This window comes from Sturnira hondurensis, unplaced genomic scaffold, assembly GCF_014824575.4.
Source record: "Sturnira hondurensis isolate 20B ecotype Veracruz unplaced genomic scaffold, ASM1482457v3 Scaffold0000880, whole genome shotgun sequence".
In the NCBI taxonomy this organism is placed as follows: domain Eukaryota; kingdom Metazoa; phylum Chordata; class Mammalia; order Chiroptera; family Phyllostomidae; genus Sturnira; species Sturnira hondurensis.
In genome coordinates, this window is record NW_028073511.1 from 2318996 (window position 1) to 2335035 (window position 16040).

Below are 16040 nucleotides of genomic sequence, written 5' to 3' on the forward strand. Positions count from 1 at the left end.
ACTAGTTTCAATAGGCTTATAACTAGTGCCTCTGCTTCTGGTCTTGCTCACCTTTGGTCTGTTCTCAACCAAGAAGCCTGAGTGATTCTGTAAAAACTTAAGTCAGATTGTGTGTCTCATCTGTTTAAAGACAGTGGCTTTCCATCTCACCCAGAGAAAAAGAGCCCATAAGGCTCCAGCCTGTTTAGCCCTTATTTATCTCTCTGGCCTCATCTCTTAGGACTCTGCAGACACATAGGTCCTTGCTGGCTCCCACCTCAGTGCCTTTGCATCTGCTCATCTCCTATCTACTTTTCCCTTAGATATCCACATTTTTTCCTTCACCTCCTTCAGATCTTTTTTTTTAATTAATTAATTTACTTTTTAGAGAGAGGGGAAGGGATGGAGAAAGAGAGGGAGAGAAACATCAATGTGTGGTTGCCTCTCACATGGTCCCCACTGGGGACCTGGCCCACAACCCAGGCACATGCCCTGACTGGGAATCGAACCAGCAACCCTTTGGTTCACAGCCTGCACTCAATCCACTGAGCCACACCAGCCAGGGTTCCTTCAGATCTTTTCTCAATTGTCTCCTATTCAAAGTCCTTTCCTGACTCTCCTACAATTGAACACCCCTCCCTCATCACTCTGTGCCCCTTCCCTACCTTTTCCCTTAGCACTTAGCTCCACCAAATAGATCATATTGGGTGATATGATCTTGTCCTGTTTATTGTCCAACCCCTTCATTCTCTGTAAGAGCAGATTTTCATTTGTTTTGTTCTTTGCCATGTCCCTGGTATCTGAAGCAGCACCTGGCACACAGTAGATGCTCAATAAATATTTGTCAAATAATATTAAAAACTGACTAAGAAGAAACATAGCTCAGTGGTTGAAAGTTTGGCCTCTAGAGTAAAAATCCTGGGTTTTAATAAAATACATAGGAGAAACTATAGGTACTAAACTTATCTACGTTGGTCTCAGAGAGGATTTTATGAATTTGACTCCAAAGGCAAGGGCGATAAAAGCAAAAATAAATGAATAAGACTGCATCGAACTAAAAAGCTTCTGAGCAGCAAAAGAAACTGTCAACAAACAAAAAGGCAACCAACTAAACAGGGAAAGGTATTTGTAAATAATGCCAGTGATAACGAGCTAACATCCAAACTATAGAAATAACTCAAGACTTCCGCCAAGATGAAGGTGTAGGTGGAAACACTGTGCCTTCTCCCACAACCAAGTTTGAATACAACAAAGGTTTAGTAAACAAAGACACAGCCAAAGAACAGAAAATTGAACTATACGGAAGTCAGACAACGATGAACCATTCAACTAGACCAGTAAGAGGGGCAGAGCCAGCAGCGGAGCAGGGTGGGGCAGGAAGGATCCCCCGACCCCAGGCACCCAGGCAGCTGTGGACGGATCCCAAGCATGGGGTAGCATTGGGCAGACCCAGTGAGGATGCAAGGTGGCAGGTTGACCGCATCACACATTTGCATGCAGATAAACCAGCAAAGGAGTGAGCAGTGAGACAGACCACGCAGGCCCCAGCAGCAGGAAGCAGCAGAAAGCAGCAGAGGGGACCGTCATTGCTCCTCTTTGACCCCGACCCCACATACAGCATCACAACCCAGTGACTGAGTTGCCCCGCCCTGGTGAACACCTAGGGCTCTGCTCCTCATACCCAACAGGCATGAACAGTCCAAAACATGGTTCAAGAAGAACTCAAAGCCCCAGAGCCGATAACTCTAAGCAAGCAAGAAATAGCGAACCTATCAGATGCACAGTTCAAAATACTGGTGATCAGGACGCTCACAGAACTGGTCGATTTTAGTCACAAATTACAGAAACAAATGAAGGCTAAACTAATTGAAATGAAGGGAAATGCACAGGAAACCAATAGTGATGGAAAGGAAACTGGGACTCAAATCAAGAAAGTGGACCAGAAGGAAGAAAAAAATGACCAAACAGATAAATATGAAGTAACAAGAATTCAAAAAAATGAGGAGAGGCTTAGGAACCTCCAGGACATCTTTAAATGCTCCAATATCCGAGTTATAGGGGTACCAGAAGGGGAAGAGAAACAGCCATGAGTGGAAAACTTATTTGAACAAATAATAAAGGAGAACTTCCCCAGTCTGGCAAAGGAGATAGACTTCCAGGAAATCCAGGAAGCTCAGAGAGTGCCAAAGAAGTTGGACCCAAGAAGGAACACACCAAGGCACATCATAATCACATTAGCCAAGATTAAAATGAAGGAGAGAATCCTAGAAGCAGCAAGGGATAAGGGGACAGTCACCTACAAAGGAGTGCCCATCAGACTGTCAGCAGATTTCTCAAAAGAGACCTTACAGGCAAGAAGGGGCTGGAAAGAAGTATTCCAAGTCATGAAATCCAAAGACCTACAGCCAAGACTGCTCTATCCAGCAAAGCTTTCATTTAGAATGGAAGGACAGATAAAGTGCTTCTCAGATAAGGTCAAGTTCAAGGAGTTCATCATCACCAAGCCCTTATTATATAAAATGTTAAAGGGACTTATCTAAGAAAAAGAAGATAAAAAATATGAACAGTGAAAGGACAGCAAACTCACAGTTATTAACAACCACACCTAAAAAAAAATCAAACTAAGAGGACAGCTAGGTCAGGAGCAGAGCCATAGAAATGAAGAACACATGGAGGGTTAGCAACAGGGGAGTGGGAGGAGGAGAAGGGGGGAGAAGGTACAGAGAATAAGTAGCATAGACGGTAGGTAGAAAATAGACAGGGGGGAGGGCAAGAATAGTGTGGGAAATGTAGAATCTAAAGGACTTGAGACATGTGGGCATAAACTAAAGGGGGGAATGGTGGGGGAGGGGGTGTGCAGGGTAGAGGGGAATGAAGTGGGGAATAGAACAACTGTAATGGTATAATCAATAAAATATATATTTTTTTAAAAAAGAAAGAACTTATATAACTCAACATCAAAAACGAACCAAACCAATCCAATTAAAAAAAATGGGCCGAGGACCTGATCAGACACTTTTCCCAAGAAGACATACAAATATATGCAAAGATGCTCAACTGCACTAGCTATCAGGGAAATGCAAATCAAAACCACAATGAAATAACACCTGACACCTTTAGAATGGCTGTTATCAATAAGAAAAGAAACAAGTGTTGCAAAACATGTAGAGAAAAGGGAACTCTCATATACTCCTAGTGGGAATGTAAATTGACACAGCTACCAGTGAAAATAGTATGGAGATTCCTCAAAAATTAAAATAGAGCTACCATATGAGTAGCAATTCCTTTTCTGGGGATCTACCTGAAATATTTGAAAACATTTGCTTGTAAGGATATATGTACCCCCATGTTCACTGCAGAATTATTCACAGTGGCCAAGACATGGAAACAACCTAACTGTCCTCCAGTGGATGATCAGATGAAGAAGTTGTGGAACATGTATGCCGTGGAATACTACTCAGTCACGAGAAAGGATGAAGTACTCTCATTTTCGACAACACGGATGGATCTTAAGGCCATCGTGTTAAGTGAAATAAGTCAGATGGAAAAGGACCAGAATCATATGATTTCACTCATATGTGGGATATCAAATAGAAAGAAACAAAAGAAAACAAACAAGCAAAAACAACAAGAACAACAAACACCCTCATAGGCACAGACAACAGTATGGTGGTTACCAGAAGGCAGGGGAGGGGAAGGTTGAAGAGGGTAAACAAATACAGGGCAGCAGATGAGGCTTCGGGCAGTGAGCGCAGTGCAATATACAGGGTGGGGCTAAAGTAGGTTTCCGGTTGTGAACATGCGAAACAGATTTTATTCTTGTATTATTTTCATTATTACATTATTTTCATATGAACAAGTGTAGACCTACTTTGCCCCACCCTGTACAGATAATATATTATAGAATTATACACTTGAAATTTAAATAATCATATTAACCAATGTCACCCCAATACATTTAATAATAGAAACAAATAAAGCCTGTGTTTTAACCCTGAATCTGCCCCTTGAAAGGTTTTCTTAGGCTCCGTCGAGGAAGAAATGCCAATCAACCACAAAGTGAGGCAGCACAGAGCTTTCTTGGGGTTTGTGCACCCAGGCAAGATTCTCCAGTCCGTAGAGTGGGGCCGCGGGAGTTGCACCCAAGCAGGGAAGGTGGCGGCGTTTTATTCTGGTCTCTTCGTGGGAGCTGGGGATTGGTCCCCATTGAACAAAGCGGCAATATATCATTGGTTGCTATGCAGTACCCATTTTTGGCAGACCCCGCCCCTTCAGCTCTCTGGTTTGATGTCAGCCGTCTTTTCCAGGTTGTAGTCCGGGCGCCATTTTGATTGTAGTCCAGCCACCGTTTTATCCTACCCTGCCCATCCTGACACCACTCATGGGCTTATGACTTTAAGCAAGGCCCTTACCCTTTTATATGTCTTAGTTTCCTCATGTATAACATGGGGATAATATACATTGCCTCCCAGGGCCACTGAGAGCGTTAAGTCCAATTTCACCTATAAAACACTAAAACCATGGTCTGGCCTATTTCAAAAACTCTAAGTTTAGTAAATGGCAGGCAGCATTGTTACTACTGGAGGCTCCCAAATTTGTCATCTCATTGTGCATCCATAACAGGCAATTTTCATCTAATCCTTTCGCGTATGGGTTCACAGTTTCTTTCCACATTGATAGTCCTTATCCCACCCCGAGCCCAACTTTCCTCAAGCACACTGGCCTGGGTGTCTGCAGCAAGCCTCATCCTGCTTAAACCTCTGAGAGTGCTTCCCTCCTAAATCTCAGGGTGCCTGCCCTGAGGCACCTCCCACAACACTGCCCCCTCCAAGAAAGAGCTGGGGAAATTGGGTGGGAAACAAAGGGAAGGATATAAGGTGAGGGAAGAGGAGTAAGAGAATATAAATATGTGTGGGGAGGGAGAGCAGGTCAAGCCACCCCCACCTGCCAGCTTCCTGTCTTTGCCTGCTGATAAATAGGGGATACTCATGGCCAGATTTTCCATTCCCCCATCCTGGCACCCGCTGTCACTCAATTATAAAAAGAGGGAGGGAGGGAGAGGGCCTGGGGGAGGGGCGAGAGGCCTTTGCTTATAAAGCCTGTGGTGAAGGGTAAGCACACTCAGCCTGGCCTGTCCAGTCCTTTGCCTGCCATCCCCCAGCAGATTAAGCTGCTGACAGCTGCCTGGGACTTTGCTGCCAAGCCCTGGCCCAGACTGCTGCCTCTTCTTTCTTTCAGTGACTCCCCAGCCACAGCCCCTCCATGGCTCAGAAAGAAGAGGACGCTGAGGCTTCGGCGCCTGCCTCCCAGAATGGCGAGGATCTGGAGAACCTGGATGACCCAGAGAAGCTGAAAGAGCTGATTGAACTGCCACCCTTTGAGATCGTCACAGGGTGAGAGCCAGTGTGGCCTGGGGTCATCCTCCCTAGAAGAGCACAGGCTGGGGACAGGCTGGGGACAGGCTGGGGGAATTTAGGATGGTAATAGCAGGAGTCTGGGTCAAACTGTTAGAAAGCACAGGGTGCAGGGTAGGGGCTGCCAGGGACACAGCAATCTCACTTGGCTTCTTGGGGTGACACCACAAACCCTCTAATTAGGGGAGGTAGGAGTAGCTCCTTGGAGGCAATGAAACCACCTCTGAAACCTCTTAGTCTTGGGACATCACCTGCCTCTTTGGTAGAGATTCTCTAGTCCCAAGGAACCTGGTAAGTACATAGGATGACACTGGCACATTTAAATATGGCCCCAGAGGACCTCCTCTCTCCACTTCTCTCTCTGCTGCTGAGTGGGCCTCTCTTCTACCTGCATATCTCTCACCCTTTCTTTTAGAGCCTCTCAGGAGAAGATCCTAAAGCAGGAAAGACAGACTCATTCTTTTCTAAGCCTGAGTGAGGAGCAGTTTTGTCCTTGTTCAATCTTTTCTGAGTGTCCCCGGGGACTGTCCGCATCCATCCCCAGGGAAACAGGGAGGTCACAGCACAGGTAACAGTCCAGGGCTAGGAGCTTCTGGAGAGAGGAGATGTTCTAACCCCTGCAGCCACAGCCCAGGGGAACCAGAACCCAGAGCAAAGGGCCTCAAGGCCACAAGGAGGGGTCTGCATACAGGGTCCCTCTGTCTGGTCCACATCATGCCATCTCCAGGAATAATACCAAGTGGTCTTTTTCCTCTTCCCTCTGTGTCCCTTCCAGAGAAGACCCGGCTAAGATCCTCAGCAAAAAGAACAATCAAGGGATATGTGGGGCCACATTTCCTCCTGAGCCCCGAGATTTTCTTCCTGGGAGCCCAGCAGTGCCCACAGGCAGAGTAAGGGCCACGCTGAAAATTTCAGAAAGAATAGAGGTGTGCTGCCTTCCAGAGGCAGGAGGAGCCCTGGGGGGGCAATTTGGACCTGCTGTCTTAAGCTTGGCAAGTGGCTTTCCAGTCCAGGCCTCCTTATTCTCATTTGTAGTATGAGCAGTTTACATTAGCCAATTCCTAAGATCCCTTCCAGCTCAGATATTTTCTGATATCTAAGAGAACCTGAGGGAAAATGCTTCCGAATTCTGGAGACAAGAGTTCAGGATAAAGCCTCTGAACTTGTGTTCTCCCATGTCCAACCAACTAACGTCCCCCTCAATTTAGGATGAAAAAGCTATAGGCACAAATTAATAAAGACACAGGGAGAGCCTGGAGCTACCAGACCCGAGAGTCCTTGATTCCAGGAGACCTCTGTGGAAGGAAATTCTGTTTCTAACATCTGAGCACGCTGGTCCATGCTGCCCTGTTCACAGACATGCACACACATGCCCACTCTGTGCAGTGGTGTGATTTCCTCAGCACAGGGACAGGGTAGGTCCGTAACAGAATTAGATTGTTGAGTTGAATAGGCCTTGGAGTCCCAGTGTGGTGGATACTAAAGGGTTACATCTGTCCAGGTCTTTGTAATCATGGCATACTTTCACAGGCCTGAGCTCACTCAGCCCTCAGCACACTGCTGGGGGAGGGAGACACAGTACTGCCACTCTCGGATGCGAAAACTGAGAGTCAGGGAGATTGTGTGACTTGTCCAAGACCTCAGAAGCAGTAAATGGCAGGTCTTCTGACTCCAGCCAAGTACACTTTCCACTGTCCTCTTCTTCATTCTGGTTCCCAGGGTTACCAGACAGAGCTCCATCTGTCTCTGTCTGCAGGGTAGTGTGGTTCAGAGGCTTTCCCTGACCCAAGGCTCAGAAAAGAGGCAGGTTGGGGGGAGGTGGCGGCAGCTTTCCCGGGGCTCTAAGAGCAGATCAGGAGGGAGGTGGGGCCCTGAGTGTTTCCTGGCCACAAGTAACAGCCGGTAGATCTGCCTCCTGGGCCCTTTGGGGTAAACAGTTGGCTTAAAATAGCTCAGAGGTGCGGCTGTGTCTGTGCAGGGACAGGACGAGGAGACGGCTTTCCTCTCCTTCACTTTCCAGATGCCCTGGACTCAAAGGAGTCTAAGCAGGTCTCCTGGCCTGGACTCATAGGGAAGGGTCTGTCCATACTGCTCCTTAGACTTGGGCCACAAACTAGCAGAAAAGCAGGTGGCTTTTCAGCAGTCTGAAGGGAAGGAAGAGTACCAGGTAGGATAAAGGGAGACACATATCCTGCTTGTCATGATTCACGTTTAATAGGCACTCGGGACAGAGGCAGACCTAAGAACATTAACAAACAACATGGCGGACGGCGTTAAAGAAGGGTCTCAAGCTGCAGTTGGTGTGCCCGAGCCAGCTCACGTTGGCGAAGGGTCCGTTGTACATCTCTCTTCCCAGCTCTCATTCTTGAAGTCTCCATAATGAGAGTGTTTACAGAAGTCAGCAAAGTTAGAAATCAGTGTGGTTTTTTTCTCTTTCTTTCAACTTGCTGGTGCTAAACTAGCACACTCCTGAGAGGACCCTCTGAAAATGAGGGACAGTAGGGAAGGGATGAGTCTCGGGAGTACCTAAGAGGGTACTCTGAGGGGTAAGATTTGGGATCCCAAAGGACACCATCCATCAATACTAGGTTTAGTTTCTTGAGTGTCAACAGTTGTTCAAACTCCAAGGGGCTGGATGATTCAACCTGTATTTGAGATGAGGAAACCAAATCTTGGAAGGGTGAACACTTTGTCCAAAGCTAGTGGATGGAGCAGAGCATGAACCCCCAGGACTGTCTGACTCCATGTCATCACACTGTGTCTAAAACAACATCAGGAGGAGTACTTTATAGTCAACCAGTATTTACTGAATAGGAATCATTTCTTTACTGCCCATTTCCTCTAGTATTCCTCCTAGTATTTAATTTCCACAAGGATAGGGATTTTTGCCTTTTAACTCCTCTGTCCCTATTACCAAGAATAATACCTAGCTCCTAAGAGGTACTCAATAAATATATGTGAATAAAAGAATGAACTAATGATGACCACCTACTGTGTGTTGGGCTCTCTGCCAGGTATTGGGATAGGGAATTCACTGCAGGGAGAACTTCACAAGGAGAGAAATTCAGGATGTATGAAATCTGTGTGTGTGTGTGTCTCTATATATATACACACACACACATATATATACATATGTATGCACATATATATGTGTTCTGTGGCTTTATGTATATATGTGTGTGTGTGTGTGTGTGTGTATATATATATATATATTCTGTGTGAGTGTGCATGTGTGTGTATATACACACACAGATTTACTCACATCCCTTCCCCTCCACCAAGCAGACCATCATCCCAGTTTTTTCTAGATATTCAGAGTCTCAGTTTCCTGCCTACAGAATTGCAATGCCCAGTAACCCGGGTCTAAGCAGATGAAGTGTGAGTGTTCTTGCTGCATAAAGTATGAGGAAGTGGTGCTTAAAGTGGTGTTGTCTGAGGCTGGGAGTAGGAATAATGCTGTTGGTTTTGGTGCCTGAAGAAGTGACTGAGCCCAAGCAGAAAAACCTGTCATCCTCATCTCCGTCCTGTGCACCACTCCAGTGTCCACACACACACCTTCCACGTTGGCGGTAAAATATCTGCTGAGGTTGAGAGTATAAATGAATGTGGTCCTCGTGCATATCATGTCATGCTACTAGAAAAATAATGTGATTATTTAAGAAGTGTCACTATTTCCTTCCTTCTACTAGTGGGCATAAAGCATTGACTTCTTTTGTGGTTCTGTAATATCACCAGAGAAGACCATGTTGGCTCAGCTCTCTGGGAATTTTTGGGCCTCTATCAATGCTGTTCTCCTGCTTTCCCTGAAGGGCCTAGCTGTTTCAGTCTGTAGGAATTCCCAAAGAACCTCATTCAATCTTTATGCTCCTTCCAGAAGACCAAAAAGGAGAAGCCAGGCAAACTCAGTTTCTGAGGAAGCCCAAAAGAGAGAGGAGAGCCAAGACCTTCCCTGGCTTCCCTTTGTCCCTTTGAAAGCCCTGCCCTTCCTGAGGCGTCTCTTGTGTCTTACTCTGCTGTCTCTGCTGGGGGACAGGGTAGACCATGTGGCTGCTGGCAAGAGGGGCTGGAAAACAGCATTCATAGAGGTGAAATTTCTTCCTCTCCCTTGGGTTTCACATTTCCCTGGGTCCTCCCAGAGGAGAGGAGGAGGGAAGCCATCAGAGCTTAAGAGGGGCAGAGAAAAGCCGCAGTCTCAGACCACCCAGCCAACCTGCAATTGCACACTGGGCCAAATCCACACTCCATGGGGCTGTCCTTGGCCAAGTGGGAGCAATAGTTTTGGTGGTTCCAGAAGGAAACCTGAAGGACCACAGACAGCGGTTGCTGAAGCCCCCAGGCCAGTCACACACAATCGTGAATATAGCAGGTCCTCAAATAACCACGTTTCTTTCGATGACATTTCATTATAATTCTGATGAGATGCCATAGGAATTTAAGTTTTGTTTATACCAATTAGCCTGTGGTAAAATTGGTTTCCTTATACATTGTATTGTTTAAAGCCACAGAACTTACCAAAAACATTAGTGAAGACTTTTGAGAATCCATCATACAAGTGACTCTGGGTTAGACTTGGGGTGAGGTGGGGAGGTCTGGCCAGTCTTGAAAGCAAAAAAGGGTTTGGGCAAGAAAGATAAGCTCTGTGCTTCTTGGGAAGGGAAAAAAAAAACCCCCAGGGAAATAAGGGATCATTTCGCAACCAGGAAAGTCCAGGAGCGGTCTGGGGTGGGGAGATTGGGGGAAGGGGAAATCAGTCAGAGAGAGCTAATCTCAGCAGGGATTGAAAAGGAGAGGGAAATCATCAAGCACGCATTCTCCCAAAATGTTAAGTAAATAATAAACACATCCAACCATAGAGAGAGGGGGCTTAGAGAGCTAAGTATAGTACCTGATGGAATCCCTGGGGCTGGATCCTCAAACACATCCATCTCTGCAGTGGAAACTTAACTTGTCAGCAAGGGACATGGGAACTTGGGTAGAGAAGAATTGGTGATGGGGGAAGGGATCACTGCAGGGAAATAGCTCAAGTTTACTCAGCTCTTTGGCACCTGCTGCTTACTACTAAGAAGCCAAGGCCCTGGGATACCAGGGACTCCCCTGCAACCCAGGGAGTTAGGTGACCTCTTTGACCTTTTGGGGGAAACAGAAAGTTGGCAGAGAAGAAACAGGGAAGTTAATGGCTGCCATGGGGTATCTTCTGGACAGCCACAAAGATTACATTTTTATTTTTATTTTTACAAGAGCTTATCTGAGCTAAAAGGATGACATATGCTGAGGAGCAAGATCTCAAATGCTCCCCAGAGATTACATTTTTAAAAAAGAGAACATTCAGCCTGTCCAGCTGGTACTCATCCCTTGCTCTCCTTCCAGCATTTTCTCTTTCTTTTTAAATCCTTATCAGAGGATGTGGTGGAGTTGTTTGTTAATTCATTTTAGAAAGGGAAAGAGAGAAAGAAAAACATCAACATGTGAGAGAAACATCAATCAGTTACCTCCTTTATGTGCTCCCAGTGGGGACTGAATCCACAACTTAGGCTTGTGTCCTGACCGGGAATCAACCTGCAACCTCTTGGTGTACAGGACAATGCTCCAATCAACTGAGCCACCTGGCCAGGGCTCCTTCCAGCATTTTCGATCTCTCCTGTCAAAGCCTCCCTATTCTCCCTGGCCCTCAAACCTGCACATATCCTCCTACTTGAGAAAAACACATGCGTATACCTAAAGATAAAAACAATCTTTAACTCTGATGCCCTCTCTAGTCCCTCTGCTTTTCCCTCCCCTTCTTCTTACCACTGAACTTTAAAAAAAAAAAAACCCCGGCCTTTTTCTTCTGCTTTCATTTTCTCATCATGCACCTTCTCCTAGAAGGCACTGGACATATTCATCACCAAGTCTGGTCTCCTCAGACACCAAGTGGGCTATCTTCATTTCAGGCTTTCCCCAGCTTCACCACCTGCCCAAAGCACTACAGTCCTCTCCCATGGACATGACTTTTATTACATGGTTTTTTTTACTCAGTAACCTGTAGTGATTCTCCATTGCCTCCTGAATCAAAACTAAACTTTCAAGAGCCTTCATATATCCTTCACTCTACCTATTCATTTTTAGAAGTTTTCTATTGTTTTCAGCCATCTTATTTATATCATCTCTGTCCAGGTAGAATCCAGCGAGCAGAGGCCAAATTGTTCATGACTCTGAAATGATTCAATACTACATGCAAGCTCCATTACATAGAGATACCTTTAGGAAGTGTGGCCTCAAAGATAAAAAAATTCTTGGACACTTATGTGACCACTCTGCTTTCACATAAGGGAAACAATAGGCTTGAGAAACAGCCACTAGGAGAGCATGGCACTGCAAACTGTAGGCTATTCCATGCCAAAGATGCAACATAAATGAGTGACAAGGAGAAGGAATGAAACATGAAATGTTCTATGGAATCTTTGTCGTGAGAAATTTTACATGTTGGCTACTTTGTAAAATTACTGTTTAAACACTGCTTTTCAAACCTGACCACAGATTAGAATCATCTGGCGAGCAATGCTCATGCCTGGGCCCCCACTAGATGTTCTAATTTAATTGGTTTCGTGTGGGGCCCAGGCAATGTTTGTAGGGTCTTCTAGATGATTCTAATGTAGAGGCAGGTTAAAGAGTCATTGATTTAGAAATGTAGGTATGTGTTGTGCATTGGGAGCAATGGTGGAGTGTGCTTGGAGACCCCTCCTAGTGGGATGACCAGAATGCACGCCTCACTCCAAATACCCTTTCCTACAAATAAACCCTTTGGGATCTTTTATGCCCTTTTGTCACTGATGTTGAGATTTTGAATAGCTACCTACTCCAGGCTGGCCCTACAAACAACTCATCATTGTCCCTTTGTCTCCTTGACACACAGGGAGCGGCTGCCTGTCAACTACTTCAAGTTCCAGTTTCGGAATGTGGAGTACAGTTCTGGCCGGAACAAGACCTTTCTCTGCTATGTGATTGAAGTGCAGGACAAGGGAGGTCAAGTGCAGGCATCCCGGGGATACCTAGAGGATGAGCATGCAACTGCCCATGCAGAGGAGGCCTTCTTCAACACCGTCGTGCCAACCTTCGACCCGGCCCTGCGATACAACATCACCTGGTACGTGTCCTCCAGCCCCTGCGCAGCTTGTGCTGACCGCATCATCAAAACCCTTAACAAGACCAAGAACCTGCGCCTGCTCATTCTGGTGGGGCGCCTCTTCATGTGGGAGGAGCCCGAAATCCAGGCTGCTCTGAAGAAGCTGAAGGAAGCTGGCTGCAAACTGCGCATCATGAAGCCCCAGGACTTCGAGTACATCTGGCAGAATTTTGTAGAGCAGGAAGAGGGCGAATCCAAGGCCTTTGAGCCCTGGGAGGACATTCAAGAGAACTTCCTGTACTACGAGGAAAAGTTGGCTGACATCCTGAAGTAGGCGATTGGGCACAGCCTCACGTGAGTCATGGCACCCTTACTCCATTAATTGGGTAGTTTGAGGTCAGGTGGAACCAGTGGTGTCGGATTTTTCCTGGGGAATGATTTCATTTTTCTGCTTTGGATTGACTGTAAAAACATTTTAGAAGATCCTGTCTCCTTTTATTTCCTCGAAATTCCTCTCCCTAAATCCTCTCCCACCTACACTTCCATATCGGAATAACTTTCCCTGTAACATGCAATACTTAAGGTTAACAGGAATCTAAAAGCCTTGATTCGATGGAACTTTCTGTAGTGAAAGATTTAGATGACCAAAAGCCTGCTATTGAACAACAGCCTGGAATATATTCCAATCCCCTACACATGTCCCCATGCACGTGTTTCCAGAATCACTAATTCCTTTGGTGATGCCTTGCTCCCACCCCTATTTGCAGCCCTACCATTCCATTTTTCCTTTAAATCAGGTGTTTCATTCCTGGGGGTGGGCTTTTTCCCTCCACTTTTGATACCTTTGAAACTCCTCAACTGTTTTTTTTTTTTTAGCCAGGGAAGCTTTCGTGTTTTCAAACAAATGATTCCTCTTTGAGGGAGACCAATAATTGCTGTGTGAATGTATAGTGTAAGAACATTTTTCTTATGTTGAGAAGACCTCAGCAGAACTCACAGAACAATGCTGAGTGCGGGGATGGGGATAATACAGCAACAAGTTCTTTTATGCAGGAATGTTTAGAGTTAAAAAGATGTTTGTAAACTAGGCAGCAGCTCAGAAGTAGCCTCCTGCAGATATCAAGATGGGATAGCAGATCTGGAAGTAAAAAATTAGCTATTTAAGCAAATAATTAGGGCACAATTAAGGCCAATTTGGCCTCTTGCTGAGGGTAAATTAGATTCTTACAGAAACAGGCCAATCACCCTCAGGAAAGAGGGTAAAGAATCCTTTATTACCTTTTTTTGAGTTTGGTCTAATCTACTTTGCTCCCCCAACAATGCTATGACGAAGTCTCTTTACAAGGCCTGAGTTACTGTTCAAAGTCCCCCAGTAACAGAGACATGGTCTTCACCACCTTCTTCAACCACCTTAATTCTGGAATAACTCACGTTTTACTCAAACACAAAAGTAGCATGCTTCTGTGAAGCTTCAACTTACGTTTGGTTCTTTCACTATTATTCTTAAGAGATGTCACTTCATAAACATGTTTTGAAAATATCAGTGTTCTGGAGCTTGATGTTGGCAGGTGTTTGCTATTAGACATGCACTCAGGGAGCCTGATAATTCTCTAGCTGAGCATTTGCTAGTCCATGAAGGCAGGATTCTCAGCCATTTCTTACAAATAGCAGGACCCACTCATTGACTTCAGTGAGACCACGGTCAGGAAATGTCTCGTGGAACTCTGCTCCTGTAAAATGAAACGCCACTGAGTGGTGGTGAGTGGTAATAAAAATAGATTTCTCAAGGTGACCTCTGAAGATTCAAAATTAGCTTTTAAATTCCTTGAAGATTTTATTAGTGTCGGTACTATCACTGTAATTATAAACTCTACACAGATTCTACAAAGTGATGACTGGCAGCTTAATTGTTACCCTAGTGTACTTGCTTCTTAAACATCTTTCAGAGTCATGGGCCACTTCTTCTAGCTGCCTAACTAGCAAGTCCTCAGGGATTTGGGCTGTTTTCCTTTTTTTCCCCCCATTAAATCAAATTAGATAGCTAAATCTGCTATAAAAATAAACATTTCAAGGAGAATTAAAAGAGCTTTTAATTTTGGATAATTGAGGGTTGTACCTTATGCTAATCTAAAAAGAAATAAAACAGATAAATTGGTTTGATAGAAAAGTCCATTTCTAAGTCAAATTATTCTTAATGAAGTATCATTGGACATGTTCCACATTATAAACCTCTTCCTATTCATGTGCATAACTGTATGTTTTGGACCCATTATTAACATACTTCCCACACTCTATTTGAGTTGCTCATGTTACCAAAGGAAAGGGTTAAAATGTACCAAGTTAAAAAAAAAAAAACTGGCATGAAAAAGAGATGGTATCTAAAAGCCCAAAAGAACAACTCTGTTTAATTAAAATACTCCCAAGAAATGGGCATTTGTTAAAGAAAGATTTCCTATTTCTTATTCCATCTCTTTAAAAACACAATAGATGAGGATTTAACCGTGTGTTCAACTCCAACAGTCAAGCAGATCCGTTCTGGGGATTTCTCTGGGTGAACCACACCAAAACATAAATGGAACAAATCCAACTCTGGGTAAACCAATAGTCACAGACTATGGAGAAATTTAGGAACTTCTTGGAGGGGGCACACAAAAACCCTAATTCAACAAGAGAACTCTTCATTGTTCGGGGCCAGCAGGGCTCTCAGTAACGTTTTCCGTTTTCTCATCAAGGTTTGCCTGCTGCCAGAAGACAGCAGTGACAGGTATGGCCATCTGGGACATGCCTGACTTCCTAATACCACTTGGAGCTGGACACCATTCGACACCAACCAATCCTGCTGCCCAAGACCCTATGAGGATGCAAAACATACTTCTCATGCTGTAAATCATCTTAGCTGTGCATCTTTCTCTAAGGCTGCTCTCAGGAAAAAAAAAAGTGAGTTGCGAGGAGAAACAGCAACCAAATTTGGGCACCAGGTATCATGGGACTGAGGGTTCTAACCATTCCCCAAAATGGGCTGCTTAAGGCAGAACCTCAGACCCAAGATCTGTGCAGATTTTTGAATTATGTCCAGAAATGCATTTGTGTTTTTTCTAAAGAAAAATAAGCAGCAACAATAAAAGAAATGGTGTGGCTTTTCTGTGACCAGGTTTTTTAAGGAACTTGGACATTTAGCAGTTAACTATGGACAGTGACCAAGTCCCAAGAATAGCATTTCCCAAGCTATGAACCAAGCCATATATAAAATGGAGGGAGATTTAAACCAGGACTTGTCTAGGCAACACAGGATACTCTCTCATGCAGACTTCTCACCCTGGTCTTGACCTCTGTAAAACATTTTCTTCTGAGATTCCTTGAGTGCCTTTTGCCTTCTCTAAAGACAAAGTATATGATAGAGGGTAAAACAAAAGGCGTGGAAAATCTGTGTATAAAATATCCATGTCCCATGTGTATAAAACACCAATTAATAAGCAATTAGTCTCTTGATTAACCAGAGGTGAGAAGTAAGAGCATTTCAATGTTCAGATTCACAATTTAAGGGT

General features: G+C 44.8%; 1 protein-coding gene across 1 annotated transcript; it reads left to right on the forward strand.

Annotated features, from left to right (window-relative positions):
• Positions 1-5102: 5102 nt before the first annotated feature.
• On the forward strand, positions 5103-15421 carry APOBEC2 (apolipoprotein B mRNA editing enzyme catalytic subunit 2). Its single transcript, XM_037052236.1, has 3 exons — positions 5103-5372; positions 12286-12849; positions 15228-15421. Exons 1-2 carry the CDS (start codon positions 5242-5244, stop codon positions 12827-12829), a joined length of 675 nt encoding a protein of 224 aa, XP_036908131.1. The 5' UTR covers positions 5103-5241; the 3' UTR covers positions 12830-12849; positions 15228-15421.
• The last annotated feature ends 619 nt before the right edge of the window (positions 15422-16040 follow it).

What these genes read in the sequence shown, in the direction of transcription:
- APOBEC2 (XM_037052236.1), top strand. Translation starts at nt 5,242, where the DNA reads ATGGCTCAGAAAGAAGAGGACGCTGAGGCTTCGGCGCCTGCCTCCCAG. An exon ending in CCCTTTGAGATCGTCACAGG is followed by an intron (nt 5,373 to 12,285) that starts GTGAGAGCCAGT and finishes CTTGACACACAG; the next exon opens with GGAGCGGCTGCCTGTCAACT.